Here is a 16,235-nt window from a genome sequence, read left to right on the forward strand (position 1 = left end):
TCTTCTGGTACTTTTCTCACCCTGTGTATTTAAAATTTTTGATCCATACTCCATCTGAAACTTTTGGTGAGATAAAAATCTAGTTACTTTTCTCTAAATAGTTACCAGGTTATTTCTCCCACATCTACACATAATTTATCTTTCCTAATAGAAAATGTCACCCAGCAAATTTTGATATCTAAAAGGGCAAATCTTTGCCTATGTTTGGGTAGTTTAATTTCATTTATCTATTAAAGACAGTCAATAAATGAATACTTTGTATTTACAGCCATTCTTTAAAACCACAATCTTTTTATTTGTTTAAAAATCCCATGACCAGAGATCCTGTTGGACTGCAGTCCTGTTCAAGGACACAGCCACTTTCATTTTTCACTTTCATGCATTGGAGATTTTGTTCTCCTTCAGAAGGAACAAATGGGCTGCTGTCTATAAGTCTACTATATCTGAAAACTTTGTAATTTTATCACAACAATCTAGAAGGGCAAATCTTGTCTACTATAAAAACTATTTTTCTCAAAATAGTTTTGTTTTGGTTTCTTTAAAACCATATATGTTGAAGACCATACATGAAAGAAATCCTAAGAAAATGTTTTCCTATTCAAGGACACAGCCAGCTCCCTACTTCAAAGCTTCTAAGGTCCTTCAGCAAAGAAAATATATACCTAGGCATACACTGATATAAAACAGATATTGAATTGTATCTTAAGAATTTTTAATCCAGAAGTTGATCTGGCATGGGAGTTATTTTGTTCACTATGCAGTTTTCTATAATATATAACCTTAAGGTATAAAAATGTGTACATTAAAAATAAGATGCTAACAACATCAGAAATCTGTCCACTGCCATGATCCACAATAGGCAATCCATAAAGAAGTATTTTCATAAATCATATGAGAAAAAATGTGAGAGCCAGGAGATTCCAGATTTCTTGAAAACTATATAACTTAAGAGCTCTTACTCATGAGTACATCATGCTAACCCATGCATAATAACAAATAAAAAGAAAGATGAAGAAGGGAAAAAAAGATATTTATGTTTCATTTCATTACTCTGATTACCGACATTCAGTTAAATGACTTCAAAACTTATCAGTAAAGTGCTCTATAAGGGAAATTATAAGTGGGTCCTAAATGAGCTAAGGCTTTTTGCTGCCTATAAAGTCTGCAGGGCGCTGGATCCCAGGAAGGTGTCCAGGAGCCTTGGAGAGGAAACTCACAGGAGGGACCTCTGCCAGGCCCTTCCACCCCGCTTACCTGTTCATCTTGTCCCTGTCGTTCAGGCCATTCTTCCCCAGCAACAGAATCTGCTGCACTTTGGCTACGTTCCCTACAATGGCAGCTTTGTGGATCTTTCCAAGGTCCTTGTCTCGTCCTTGTCTCGGATGCGATACCCAGGCTGGAAGTGGATTCTATGACCGCCTGTCTCTCCCCGGACTGATGGAGGAGCCTAAGGGCGACTCGCCCTTCTTACTCCCGAAGCCAAAAATCTTCTTCATCACAGAGCCCACGGGCTTCAAACACACCTCACCTCTCCCTCGGCTCTTCCCTGTCCCCGAAACCCAATATTAATGCTACAGATAGCCTAAGCAGTTCCCCTACAATATCCCGGTTGGGAAGCTCCGCGGTTTTCCAATTTTTCAGCCCAGAAGAGTCGTAGCTAAGCGACGCCGGGAAACACAGTGCCCTGCGCGCCTCGGAAGCGGGCATTCCCACGTGTAAGCACGGAGACGTCGGGCCATACTGCCCAGTGCGTATGTGCTAGGTCCTGCGGCTCAAGTCTGAGATTGACTGTGGGCGGTGCTAGGCACATTTCAATCAACTCAACAACAACTCTAAATCTACTTATCCCTCAGCTTATTCATTTCCACATCCCTCTTGGACCAGCGAAATTTAGCAAGTGTAACTACAGAAAACTGTTTTCATGGTTCCAGAATTGTGGTAACAGGTATTATCAAGTGCAAATTTAGTGGAAATCAACTCAGGTTCTCCAGATGAAACGAAACCGTGTTTCCGCATCCCTCTGATCCTCCCGTGGGCCAGCCTCCATCTACACATTTTCTTCATTTTAATTTTTTGCTTTTATTTTCCCCAAATCTTAAATCAACCTGTCAAGCGAGTGTATGCTCCTCGGTTCTTTGTCTCGTCACAACAAAGATTTGGAGTGACGGACATTAAAGGCCCCTCGGAGTGTCAGAGCTCTGAACCCTTTGGCTCCTCTTTTTATGTTTTTTTCTTCCCCCTGGGCCTGCCCTATGCAAATTGGGCTTAGTCAGGAGTGCTGTTCTACCTGAAGTCCTCACCCCGGTCCTCAGACCTTCCTTTGACCTTCCTCTGTTCTATTTTCGCAGGCTTTTCCGTTGTCTTTTAGCCACCGCCATTTTGGACTCTTTTTCCCTATTCTAACTAGCTAACAAACCCAAGATTTATTTTGGAGCATAGTGTAACATTTGAGAACTTTTAAAAAAAAATTATCATTCACGTGTCTGAAATAATCCATCTTTTCTCATCTAGTTTAAAATACCACTTTTTAACTCTGATGTTCTGTCTCTGGGTTTTCCATTCTGTTCCATTGAAGGGTCTGCTGCTTCTAGCATAGGCAGTATATAAAATATATTTTAATATCCTTTATGGGTCCAAAGTTCCTCCCCTTATTTGTCCTTTCCAGCATTCTCTTGGCAATGTTTATTTCTACTTTATTTGAGATGACTTTTTAATCACCATGCCAGTTAAAGAGAATTCTCAGTGAAATTTGTATTAATTAGGTTAAGAAAAGTAATTTTAACTTGACAATCACTTGTATCAGTGTATCCAGGTAGTTGTTATGTCTCTGTCCTATTTTATGTCCTTCATTAACCTTTGGAAGCTTTTTTTTTTTTAATGTAAATCCTATACCCTTCTTGATGTATTTATATCTGGGCTTTTTAAAATTTTTACTGTGATGGTACTTGATTTTTCATAATTTATGAATGATTACTGTTTTGATATCTGGGTATTCTTTTGACAACCAGAATCAAGAACTTTTAAAATTATAATCTTGTCATAGGAAGAGTTGAGTTTCTGGTGGTACTTAAGGAAGGCACAAACTGTTGGTACAGATTTCACCAGAAAGATGTAATACTGATAATATGCAAGATTGTAAAAAATCAAGCAAATGCAAACAAGATGGGCTTTTTAAAAAACTGAAGTGTAAGACCATTGCAACAAATTAAAAAACACTTAATATAGCTAAATTTCACTAAAATCCTATTAGCCAGATTTTTCAGTAATTTGCTAACTAATTTGTGTGTGTACGTGCTCAGCTGTGTCTGACTCTAGGGACATCTTTTTTGTTTCCTCTTAATAATCTCTTTGTTCATTTGCTTTATTCACCCACATCTATTTCCCACTCCGAAGTGTGTGTAGTCATCATAATGGCCTTGCAGAATATTATCAACTCCATTTTTATGAGGCATCTTATGCTCTATACTTGTTCCATCCTCTTTAACATTTCCCAAACTTTAAATCTTTTCTCGTTTCCATCTGTCTGCAACTTGTGTGTTTCCATCTTTATTCCATTTCTTAGAAATAAAGCAAAACAGGTTGAATGCATACTGCCATAAACAGGTGAATATACCGAAACTTCTTTTAATGTAGTTATTGATCCAGTAGTTACAATTGGACTAAACCCGGTATTGTGGGTGAAGCAGAAGCAGGCTCACAAGTTAATAGAAAACAGGCTAACCCAAAACTCACCAAGTTCCTGTTCCATTTATTAATGATTTGAACTTAATGACTTTAAAACTTTTGATTAACCAAATTCAAAAGGAACAGATACCTCCATTGCACAAGATGCACCAGCAAAATCTGAATATATGGCAGCCTTATTTTACAGCAAAACAAATTAATTTATGTACTTATTCTTCAGAGGCCATTTAATGCCATTTTGTTCTTTGTAGACTGAATGAATTGACAACAAGTTTTTGGGATTAGTGACTCAGAAGCCAAGTGTTCAAACCTTCAGCAGAAATTGCTGCTGGAATGCACCAAAGAACTCTGAAAAGAGGCTGGGTCCCTGTTGAAGTGATGTTCCAGAATAGTGTTTTCACTGATTAAAGAGCAATGAACAAAAATGAAAACAAAAAAATATTTCTCAGGGCTATCCAGCTTAGCCACACCAAATGGTTTTGGTGTATGTGACTGGTATCAATTCTTGATCACCAAGCATTTGCTTCCTACAATAGCCCAACCAAAAAATTATCTTTTGTCTTCTGCCTTCACAGTATTCTCCAGGGTGACCTATGAGACCAGTAAAAACTATAGTGGTATCTGAAAAAGACTCCTGACACTTCCTGAAGCAGCCTGGAATGAGGGTCAAAGCCACTACCAAGCTGCAAGGAGATCAGAACTACACACCAGGACTTCAGGTAGGTTGTCAAGATTTGGTTTACTCTAGTGTTTTTGTATGGACCAAGATACTCAAGGAGTCATTAGGTCATCTCTAAACTTCTCTATCTCCTTGGTCAAATGCTGTCTGGATCCCCAAGCAATGGAAACCTAAGATTTCCCATTCCCAATTTCTATGGAAACAGATGCCCTCTAGAAAGCTGTTGCCTAGAATACCCACAACTAAAACTCCTACTAAGCCTATCTAAGATTCAAATAATACCCTGATGGTGAATAAGCACATTACTGGAAAACAATATAGAATTGAGAACTTATTAATATAACAAAAACTACACAAATCAATGAGAAATGATATGGATTATTAATAAATGGTTTGGGAAAAATCAATTATTGATAAGAAGTAACTACACATCTCAAGGTATCACCAAAATAAACTCCAGGTTAGTACATGTTTAGTCTTTTTAATAAAAACCATTAAATATTTTAGAAGAAAATATGGATGAGTGGTATGATGTTTAGAAGATCTTTCCAAAAAAATGGAAATTAGAAAATATCAGTACATTTGGCCACATAAAACTTGAGACCAAAAAATTCAGTATAAATCCAAATATAGAAAAGGAATGAAAAGACATAACTAATGAAACATTCTTAGCTTACAATTAAGGAACTACTTGTTTTTTTTTTTTTTTTAATGATCAAAGGATACCATCGGTTCACAAATTAACCATCAGATCAGATCAGATCAGTCGCTCAGTCGTGTCCGACTCTTGGCGACCCCATGAATCGCAGCACGCCAGGCCTCCCTGTCCATCAACAACTCCCGGAGGTCACTCAGACTCACGTCCATCGAGTTGGTGATGCCATCCAGCCATCTCATCCTCTGTCGTCCCCTTCTCCTCCTGTCCCCAATCCCTCCCAGCATCAGAGTCTTTTCCAATGAGTCAGCTCTTCGCATGAGGTGGCCAAAGTACTGGAGTTTCAGCTTGAGCATCATTCCTTCCAAAGAAATCCCAGGGCTGATCTCCTTCAGAATGGACTGGTTGGATCTCCTTGCAGTCCAAGGGACTCTCAAGAGTCTTCTCCAATACCACAGTTCAAAAGCATCAATTCTTTGGCGCTCAGCCTTCTTCACAGTCCAACTTTCACATCCATACATGACCACAGGAAAAACCATAGCCTTGACTAGACGGACCTTTGTTGGCAAAGTAATGTCTCTGCTTTTGAATATGCTCTCTAGGTTGTTCATAACTTTCCTTCCAAGGAGTAAGCGTCTTTTAATTTCATGGCTGCAGTCACCATCTGCAGTGATTTTGGAGCCCAGAAAAATAAAGTCTGACACTGTTTCCACTGTTTCCCCATCTATTTCCCATGAAGTGATGGGACTGGATGCCATTATCTTCGTTTTCTGAATGTTGAGCTTTAAGCCAACTTTTTCACTCTCCTCTTTCACTTTCATCAAGAGGCTTTTTAGTTCGGGTACCAGAAATTTTCTACTCTTACTTGACATGGATAGCAGTTCAATTTCATCATCTTGCCTCAAGACATTTGCTCTTCAGTTCTGTGATAATTTAATCCACTGGGATCTTGATATTCTCACTGCCTTACAGCTCACCAAATTTACCCATTAAGTGGATGACTTCATACTGATGGTACTAGGTGCATAAGAAATAGGATATAGTTTGAAAGTCCTGGTAAAAATTTATGTGAGAATTTATGTTAACCCACTTTTAAAAAACAAATCAGCATTATCCATTTAAAGAAATACCCCCAAATTAAGCACAAAGCTAAACTATCACCTTGGTATCACAAATTTTTATAAAATATATATTTACAAAATATAATGTTAACAGTATAATCAGTTCTAACAGTGACCAACAGCTTTGGTGGATAAATGAACTTTGTGATTTAGGATACTGAGAAGCATAGTAACAGATCACTTTTCTTAAAAAAGGTTTATTTTAAAAAGGTCTATTTTTTTAAATAAAATCTAACCAAAGGAGATAATTTTCTATGTATTCCTCCAACAACTGTTTCTTCAAATTATGTATGAGGATTTGAGATTTTATGACACCAAGAAGCAGCATGAACTTAAGAATATTAAAATCTAACAAGGATGAAAAAGTATACAGAAAGTGGAACCAAACCACAGCACAGGTAAGCACTTGCCCATCTGTCAACTTCCCAAACAGGAAAAAAAAAATCACATTGAAAGTGAGTGTTAGTCGCTCAGTTGTTGCAACTCCATGGACTGTAGCTTACCAGGCTGCTCTGTCCATGGAATTCTCCAGGCAAAAATCCTGGAGTGGGTGTGACCTTTCCCTTCTCCAGGGGATCTTCCCAACCCAGGGATCGAACCCAGGTCTCCTGCATTGCAGGCAAATTCTTTACCATCTGAGCCACCAGGGAAGGCCAAAGTTTTGCTAAATTTTTAAGTTAGTTTTCTTTGTGCTGTAACAGTAAACACTATCTTTCACCAAAGTTAAAAATTAAAAATTGTGAACCTTTTGGCCTCGCATTGTTAACACTGACAACATGCTTCTACCTGGCAGGTGCTATGCTTTCTCCCCACCAGGGAACACTGCACCAGGCTTTGCAAAGTTTGACTCACAAATTTCTTAACAATCATTCAGTTATTTCGTATTTTTTATTATAGTGGATTTAGGTTTCTTTTTGAACAATGATGCATTTCCTAATAATATAAAAAGAGTCTCTCTTGTTCTTCCTGAAATCCTTTAGCAACCATCTTCTTCAATCCTATTTTGTCTTCTTCCTCCATCTTCTCTAACCTCTGCGTCTTTCATCACCTAGTTCAGAATTTCTAGGAGAGCTATACAGACATTACTAACATCTCAAGTTTACTAACAACTGGTCTTTAACATGTGAAAGGAGGAAACTGGTTGATCAAAGATGAAATACCTCTTGTGTGAATCAACCCATAATACCTTAAGGAATTTCATATGCTACAGGTCTTGAAGTTATTATTTTATCCACTTAACAGATCCTTCTATGTACAAGATACTGTTAACCTGGCACTCGATCCTACCTTGCATATTTTATCTTCTACTATTATATATAAAATAAATAAGGACTTACTGTATAGCACAGGGAATTATACTGTATCTTGTATTAACTTATAATGGAAAAGAAGCTGAAAAAGAATATAGATATATATATATAACTGAATCACTTTGCTGTATACTTGAAACTAATACATTATAAATTAACTATACTTTGTAAATTATTTTACATTGTAAATTAACTATACTTCAACAAAAACTTAGAAAGTACAAAGACAGCAGAAGCTTTGTTAGTTTTTCACACATGTATCCCATACATGATTATGATGGAATCTACCGATCCTGAAAAATCTTATGAATTGTATGACCCAAGAGTTTTCAAACAAAAATCTGTTAATGTATGTAATCACTATTTTTGACTCATGGAATATAATTAGAAGGCAACACCATCTCCTACTACCCTTTGAAATTTTCAGAGGTTCTTTCCTCAACCCAGGTTGAAAAACCTTACTCTCAAATAAGAAGAAGTCCAGAATTGCTTTCACTCACAAAGTACTTAAAAAGAATGTCCAATCTCTAACTATAAAAACACCAAGTCAAGGTTAACCAGCTCAGCCACACTACAGGATGCCCACGTGCAGTAGGGGTGGAAGGCAGGCATGGTCCTCTTTAGCTTTCCTGCCTAATTCCATTCTTCCTCCTTTAGATGGCAGTTTATGGTTTCCGACCTGCCAGGATCAAAACTGCAGGGAGTAGCAGAGTTATGTGAGATGGTTTTGAGCAGTCTGGATCTGGCAGTTATTTTAAGCTATTACTCTCAGTGGTATTTCTGTGCCCACAGCTTTCTCACCTGTAACTCCATTGACCTAAGTGTATGTAATCCACTCTGTTGACTTTTCTTCTTCGCTCTTAAGGAATCCAGAGCACCATTTCAGATTATCCTTTTCTGGGGCCCGTCCACACCTCTAAGTGCCCTTTTGTATAGTATCTAACGTGGATCCCCCAATATGGCTCACTTTCTCGCTAGACCAACATTTGGTCCTCCGTAAGCATTCAAAAGGAATTTGTCAAAGCAAATGCAGAAAATGCAGAATAGTCTCAATACATTAGCAGTTCTTCTCCCGTCCTGAGCCAGAGTTACAAGTTTTAGATTCCAGGTTCCCTGGGCATGTTACACACCTGCTTCCAGAACTGCAGAAAATTAGATTCCTAACAAGCTCCCCAAACTAGGTTTTACATCCTCTCTCTCTCTGTAGCCCTCCCTCTTTGACAGCTCTGTAACCTTTTTTCATGAAATGCATTCTCAAACTCATAACAGATTAGCCACCCATTATATTCTTGTATGAAGCACTGACACAGAACTAAATTAAGTTTCTATTTTAAAAGACAGGAGGGGGTATAGGGGAATTACATTCTTGCCTATAAGAACAGGGATCAGTGTGACAGAATAGGGGGCAAGGGAGAATTTGCATAGAAATAAAAACCTCAGTTCAAACGTATCAACTCTCCAAAGTTTATGTCCATGACTAAGTGTTGTTTCTTTCAATCCAAAGATCAAGTCTACATTCCAACACATTTTATTAAAATATTACATACTTACATTAAAAAATGTTTATAACTAGGCAGATTGAAATAACTCAGTATTTACTTTTGAAATGAGTATGAACAAATACAAAGAATATCTAAAAATAAAACACATATCAATTATCAAAAGTAGGTATAGGTTACTTGTAAAACTCTGGCACTGTGGTAGCTTTGAACAGATAGCTTTGAAAAGTTTGAGTCCTCTTGAAATCTATCCTTATGAAGTTAATTTGGGTGGAATGTGATTCAGAATAAGTTGGAAAATTCATGTTCAGCATGATGAGGGGAGGAGACTGATGAATCATTTCAAAAAAGCAGCTATAAATCTGGACAAACTGTTGAATAAAATAGCCATCTCAGCACTCTGGAAATGAACTGAATATCTACAACAAACTAAGAAGTGCTTACTCCTGACAACCAGTTCAGGGAAGAACCTGTGAGCCTGTGGGCTTCCTGTGCTGCCGCATCCTGGACCTTTGCGGGCAGTGGTTCAACCAGCGTGATGGCAGATCCTGGGAACAAGGTCTGCTGCCACTGCCAGAAAGGACTCACCTGACTTGACGCACTATAAAACGGTGAGCTCAAGTTGTCAGCAAACAGGGTTCGCTGAGGTTATAGTCCCATGTGGGGCAAACAACGGAGTAGCGAGGGATTTCACTGCAAGTTCTGAGAGGGAAGACAGCCATCTGCGTTTTATAAGCACTTCTAAATACTCTGGGTTTACAGGCATGCAAAGCGGAAACAGAGGCCATCCACATACTCACAGTTGCCCAAACCTGCACACATGCACAAGGGAGAGGAAAAAGCCCACCAGAAAGCAAAGACCAGACAAGACTTGCAAATGAGCTGAACACTGAACGTACTTGCCAGCCCACACAGATCCACTGGCAGAGTGGAGGCCTGACTGATGGGGTTTGAACACAACCTCTGTCCAATCCTTTGGCTAAATACTAAGCTATGCAGTCACAGCAGAAACCGTTAGGAAGCAAGAGTTAACATTTTTTAAAAAAAGGAGCAGACACACTCGTGGCTGTACACTGTCATGGAGACAGATTTCACAAATTTACTGATGGCAAATTACTAAATAAGAACAAACCTCTAGGGAAAAATTTCAGAATCAGTAATTGCTACATTATCTGAAATTCAACAAGATTACAAAGAAAGAAGAAAATGTACCCTTAGTGAGGAAGAAAAGTATTCAGCTGGAATTGAGTATCTCCAGATGCTGGAGTTAGCAAAGATTTAAAAGCAGCTATTATGAGCATGCTCAAAGAACTAATGGAAGTCATGTTTAAAGAATTAATGAGACCTATGATGAAAATGATGCAATGCATAAAGAATCTCAATAAAGAGATACAAAATATAGCAAAGAACCAAATACAAACTCAGAGCTGAAAAATATAAGATGTAAAATGAAAAATTCAGTTGAAAGAAGAATCAGTAAAGCTGAAGAATCAACAGAAAGTATTCAATCTGAAGGAGAGAGAGAAGCAATGAAAAAAATGAACAAAGCCTCAGAAACCACATCAACATCAAGTACATCAACACATGTGAAAAAGAATCCCAGAAGAAGAGAAAGGGTAAATAAATATATTTGAAGAAATAATTGCCCCAGACTTCTCAAATCTGATGAAAAACATTTTATCCAAAGATCCAGGAAGCTCAACAAATCCCAAGTAGAACAGCGTCAAGGAGATACACACTTAATACCCATCAAACTGTTAAAAAGACAAGGCTAAGGGGAACTTCTTGAAAGCAGCAATAGCTATTTACTATTAACATAATCATACATAATCACTGACACTGACCTCTCACCAAAAATAATGGAGGTCAGGAGTTTGTAAGATGACATGTTCGAAGTATTTAAAGAACAAACTTAATTAATCATGTACTCCATATTCAGCAAAAATATTCATAAAAAAACAAAAGGCAAATAAAGACTCCCCCAGATAAAGACTGAGGATTTAAGATTATATAAAGCAGTAGTTATGTCACTGTACTGTCAAGTTGCTATAAGACATACAAATGTAACATGACAACCACAGCACAAAGAAGAGAAAAAAAGGAGATATATCAGAACAATGTTACTATATTTTTACAGAATTAAATCTGTATTATTTTGAAGTAGGCTCTAATTAAGAGTGATAAATTCATATTGTCATCCCTAGAGCAACTGCTAAGATAGAACTCAGAAGAGGAGGGAGGGAATTCCCTGGTGGTCCAGTGGGTAGGAATCTGTGCTGTCACTGCCAAGGGCCTGGGTTCAATCCCTGATTGGGGAACTTATGGGGAAGTTCCCATAAGGCATGTCACACAGCCAGGAAAGAAAAAAAACACAAGATTCATGTGATAAAGGACCTGTCTTCAGAATATGTGATCTCTTACAACACAGAAGACAACAAACCAAAGCAGGGAGGGAAGATCTGAATGGACATTTCTCCAAAGAGGACATACAAAAGGCCAAAGGTCTACCAGAAGATACTCAAAATCACCAGTCCAAGGGCAACGTAAATTAAATCTACGATGAGACTCTACTTCGTACCCACTAAATGACCGTCAAAAGATAAGACTGTAAGAAACGTACAAGATATGGATAAACTGGAACATTTCATACACTGGTAGCTGGAACACAAAATTATATACTTAAATAGTTACTTCTAAAACAGTTCATCAAGTTCTTATGAAGTCAAACAGAAACTCAGCACCTCAGGCAGCAATTTCTGGAAGTCTACCTATGGAAATGAAAACGTGTCCACAAAAAGACATGTATACACATTCGTATAAACAGACAGGGGGCAGGGAGAAGAGGAGAAAGGGAGGAAGGGCCAGAAGAAACTGAGGCAAATGAAATCAGTTGGTGAATCTGAATCAAGAGTATAAGGGAGATCCTTGTATTATTCTGATAATGTTTCTCTAAGGTTGAAAGTACATCAAAATTTTAAATTACCCAAACAAAAGGGCAAGAGTATCATGCAGCAAGCTCCCTCCATCAACCTCAATGAAGACCATAAACAATTTAAAAGTTACTAGAAAACTATAGGTAATTTTAATAAAATCACTTCAAGAATATAATTTGGTTGTAAAACCAATACAATGTGCTCTAAAATAATTTTTCTACTGAGCTAAAGTCATCTGTAAATCCTGTAACAACACATTAATATTCACAAAATCGGACTGAAAAGTAAACACAACTTTCCATTTCTAACACAGAGTAATTCAAAAGTTCACTCTGAAGGGGACTGAGTGTTTGGTTTTATTTTGGTTTCACTGCCAAGCATAATTACATTATTATTCGGAATTTGAGGTGTGTTACTTGTTTATTTAACAAAATACTGTTGCTCTGAAATAAGCTTCATTTTCAGAGTGATAGTAATGTTTTTTAAAAAAAATCATGAAAATGCAAGCTGGATTTTTTAAAAGTTATAATCATTCAAATTCTGATTGTATCCATAGGTTCATAATTCTCTACTCTTATTTTTTTAAAAAAACACTTTATATACGATCAATCTAGATCATAATTAAGTGCATCTTAATGAAGTTTCCACTAATGAACGTAGAACTACGATGTACTAATAGCCAAACAGCATCATTTCTTTATCAAAGATAAATGGTACTATCTAGAAACAAAGACAATCCTTCATGAATTTTTACTTTGCTAAGTAAAAATACCTCCCAAGAGCTAAAGGCACACTTTCTATTCACATCTAACACTGTAACCAACCATAAAATCATTACTGATTTTCAACTTAATAACCAATTAACACTTCTCAAACAAGCTGTTTTCAATCCTGATAGCTCTTTATTTTCTTTAATAAACTTGCTATTTGCAATAGGTGTTCATCATGAGAATAATCAAAATTAGATGAATGTGACAACAGAGTGACAAAGTGTTTCACACCTCTGAATGATACCAGGTCAAGAATGGGAGAAAGAGTTGCAAAATAAGACTACTTCAATGCTACTTATGGTCTTGCAATAAAACCAACAATACATCCAATTCAAGAGCTATCATCTCACTTCCAACTTCTTCCCCTCAAGAACAATTTGAATCTCTTTGGCATCCAAAGTCTCGTAGGTCAACAAAGCTTCTGCCAGATTCTTGTGCTCTTTCGCATGAGTCTTCAAGATATGTTTTGCTCGCTCATATGAATCCTGAAATACAAAGCAGATATGTAAAAGGCAGAAACTTGAGAAGCAAAACCATAAATGGGAAAAAAAAAAAAACCCTTTACATACTCTAAAAAAATATATAAGATCTACTGATTTCTATCTATAAAACATAAAAGCATTTAAAAGCTTGGTTCCCTGACAATAACTTTCATACTTTCCAGTGCTGTATTTTTAACCTCCTAATCTATCCTATAGATAACCAAGGTCCACTTACACAAAAAGCTACTGAAGAAGTAAAAGTATACACTACTCATTTGCATTCTAAGTAAGGTCTATAAACACAGAAATCTATTTCTTTATTCAATATACATGCTAAAAGTAAAGGGAGTTTGTTCACTTTGTCTCTTAACATTTCACCAATTTACTCAATCTAGAATGGCCAGAAAAGACACAGATTTTCATTCTTTTACTTGGTAATACACTCACTTTGCAAAACTGTAACAGTCTATCACTAGAGGTGACCTTTGACTTTCATACTTATTTTTTTTGCAACCCACCTTGAACTTATCACTTAAATGCTTCAATTCTCCTTTCAAAGCGAGTCTGAATTAAGTTTATCAGTTTATGAATAACGGCAATAATAACAGTTCATTTTTGACAGTATCACATTTGCCTGTGCAAATGTCAACATTTGAATAACTAATCATTTTTGCCCTTATAAAAATGGATAGAAAACATAAAAATGAATTTACCAAAACCAAGAAACACAGGTATATAAATATAATACAATTACTAGACATTGTGAACATAACCATAATGTCCAAATGAAATAACCACATTAAATATATAAATTATTAGAAATATATTATGGAATATTATAGCTAATAATCAAGGATTAGCAGAAAGTTTAAAAACTTCCTTGGAATGAACCCCTTACTTTATAACATGTAAAACTATCAGGTTTCACACTTTTAGGCTCATGTACATTTGAACCTGGGGCTTCCCTGGTGGCTCAGATGATAAAAAATCTGCCTACAATGCGGGAGACCAGGTTCAGTCCCTGGGTTGGGAAGATCCCCTGGAAAAAGGAATGGCAACCCACTCTACTATTCATGCCTGGAGAATCCCATGGACAGAGGAGACTGGCAGGCTACAGTCCATGGGATTGCATTTGAGCCTAATACAACACATAATACCCAAGTAAGCCTGCCATCTAGTGGAAAGAGTACCTACTGTACTTCCGGTAGCAATGGTGCCCGTATTAACTTTATGAGCTATATCGACATTTCTAAAGAACTGTGGAACTTTAGCTATTTTGCATGCACCCAAATACTCAGGCACATTTTGACTAAACAGATAAACAAACATTAAAAGAAAAAAAAAAAAAGATTATTACCCTCAAAAGGATTCTGATTTCCTGTTCAATAGCAGATTGAGTTTCTGGACTCAGTTTCCCTGTATCACTGTAGGTCATAACTCCAAGCTAAAATCAATGAAAAGAAAGAAATTCAACATAAAAACCTCTAACTAATGTATGTAACAGAGGGAGGACTATACCATATATAAGAAAATAAGTATCACGGGAGCAAGGAAAAATTACAATACAAAAATGCCCTTGAGGGCAAAAAAAAATTCATTCTTCTTCTGAAAGTAGAATAAGTGAAGTGAAAGTCGCTCAGTCGTGTCCAACTCTTCGCGGACCCCATGAACTATACAGTCCATGGAATTCTCCAGACCAGGATACGGCAGTGGGTAGCCTTTCCCTTCTCCAGGGGATCCTCCCAACCCAGGGATCTAACCCAGGTCTCCCGCATTGCATGCAGATTCTTTACCAGCTGAGCCACAAGGGAAACTATAATACTAAAATGTACAGAGAGAATTTTAAAACCCAAGTATGGTTCTAAGTGGGCTTCCGGTTGGCACTAGTGGTAAAGAACCTGCCTGCCAATGCAGGAGATATGAGACATGGGTTCGATCCTGGGTCGAGAAGATCCCCTGGAGGAGGGCATGGTAATCCACTCCAGTATCCTTGCCCGGAGAATCCCATGGACAGAGGAGCCTGGTAAGCTACAGTCCCTAGGGTTGCACAGACTCAGACGTGACTGAAGCAACTTAGCATGCATGGTTCTGAGTACCTTCTTGGAAAACTTTAGCAGCTATTCTAGTCCAGAAATTCACAGTCACAGTATATTGGAATTGCTTCACGGAGCCACAGTGATAAAGCAGATATATAGAGTATGTGGAAAGGGCAAATTAAGCAAGCTCACAGAAAGAGCTAAATAATTTATATTATCATTTGGTTAATTCATGAATAACTGTTACTGTCTGAGCAGCTGGAATAGAAAGAATGTGTGCCATTTCTCAGAAAATGAGATTTAATTTATAAAGTACGCTTTGTCAAATCCATTTGGAATGAAACAGGAAAATCTATCAATTTATAATAGAACCCTCTCTCAGAAAGAGATACTACACTCTTCACATTATCATGTGATACATGAGGGAGGGTTAAAATTAGCTATTACCTTTTCACTCATTCCAAATTTGGTGACCATGCGCTTTGCTATTTTGGTTGCATTATCAAAATCACTGGAAGCACCTAAAATTTTAAAATATACATATAACTCAAGTTAAAAAAAAATCTTTAAATGAATGAACACAATTTGAACTAAAGTCATTATTTACAGTAACCTGTTGTAATATGGTCACTTCCAAATATAAGCTCCTCTGCCACTCTTCCTCCCATGCTGACATCCATCTGGGCAAGCAGCTGAGCTCTAGTTTCATTCCACCGATCATTCTCAGGCAACAGGGACACCTAGACAATTGAAAAGCAAAGAGAAAATTCACACACAGTTTTGAAATACATATTAATAACCTGAATTATCATTTGTCTCTCTTACTTAATACCATGATGCTGAAAACTCAGCAACATTTCATAGAGACAGTCATGGTGACTGATGACCAAACCAGAAATGTATAAAATGAGGAAAGCAGAAGTGCATTTTATAAATAAGTAGTTAATGGTGCAATACAGCTGTCTGTCCTTCACTGAATAAAAATATTTAAAATGTCTATAATTAGAAAGATATGAAAATGAAATGTATGCTCAATGAGATAAAACTTGGAAAAACTGAACCAGTC

At 37.1% G+C, this 16,235-nt stretch overlaps 1 protein-coding gene across 1 annotated transcript in view; it reads right to left on the minus strand.

Annotated features, from left to right (window-relative positions):
- Nucleotides 1-8,961: 8,961 nt before the first annotated feature.
- Nucleotides 8,962-16,235, minus strand: part of YME1L1 (YME1 like 1 ATPase) — a 33,240-nt gene continuing 25,966 nt past the window's right edge. Inside the window, exons 16-19 of the mRNA XM_005906489.3 lie at nt 15,783-15,909; nt 15,617-15,690; nt 14,491-14,577; nt 8,962-13,136 (exon numbers count right to left, since the gene is read on the minus strand). Of these exons, the coding sequence (XP_005906551.1) occupies nt 12,993-13,136; nt 14,491-14,577; nt 15,617-15,690; nt 15,783-15,909 (432 nt within the window). The 3' untranslated portion in view covers nt 8,962-12,992. The remainder of the gene's footprint in view (nt 13,137-14,490; nt 14,578-15,616; nt 15,691-15,782; nt 15,910-16,235) is intronic.

Source organism: Bos mutus, chromosome 13 (assembly GCF_027580195.1).
Source record: "Bos mutus isolate GX-2022 chromosome 13, NWIPB_WYAK_1.1, whole genome shotgun sequence".
Classification (NCBI taxonomy): Eukaryota; Metazoa; Chordata; class Mammalia; order Artiodactyla; family Bovidae; genus Bos; species Bos mutus.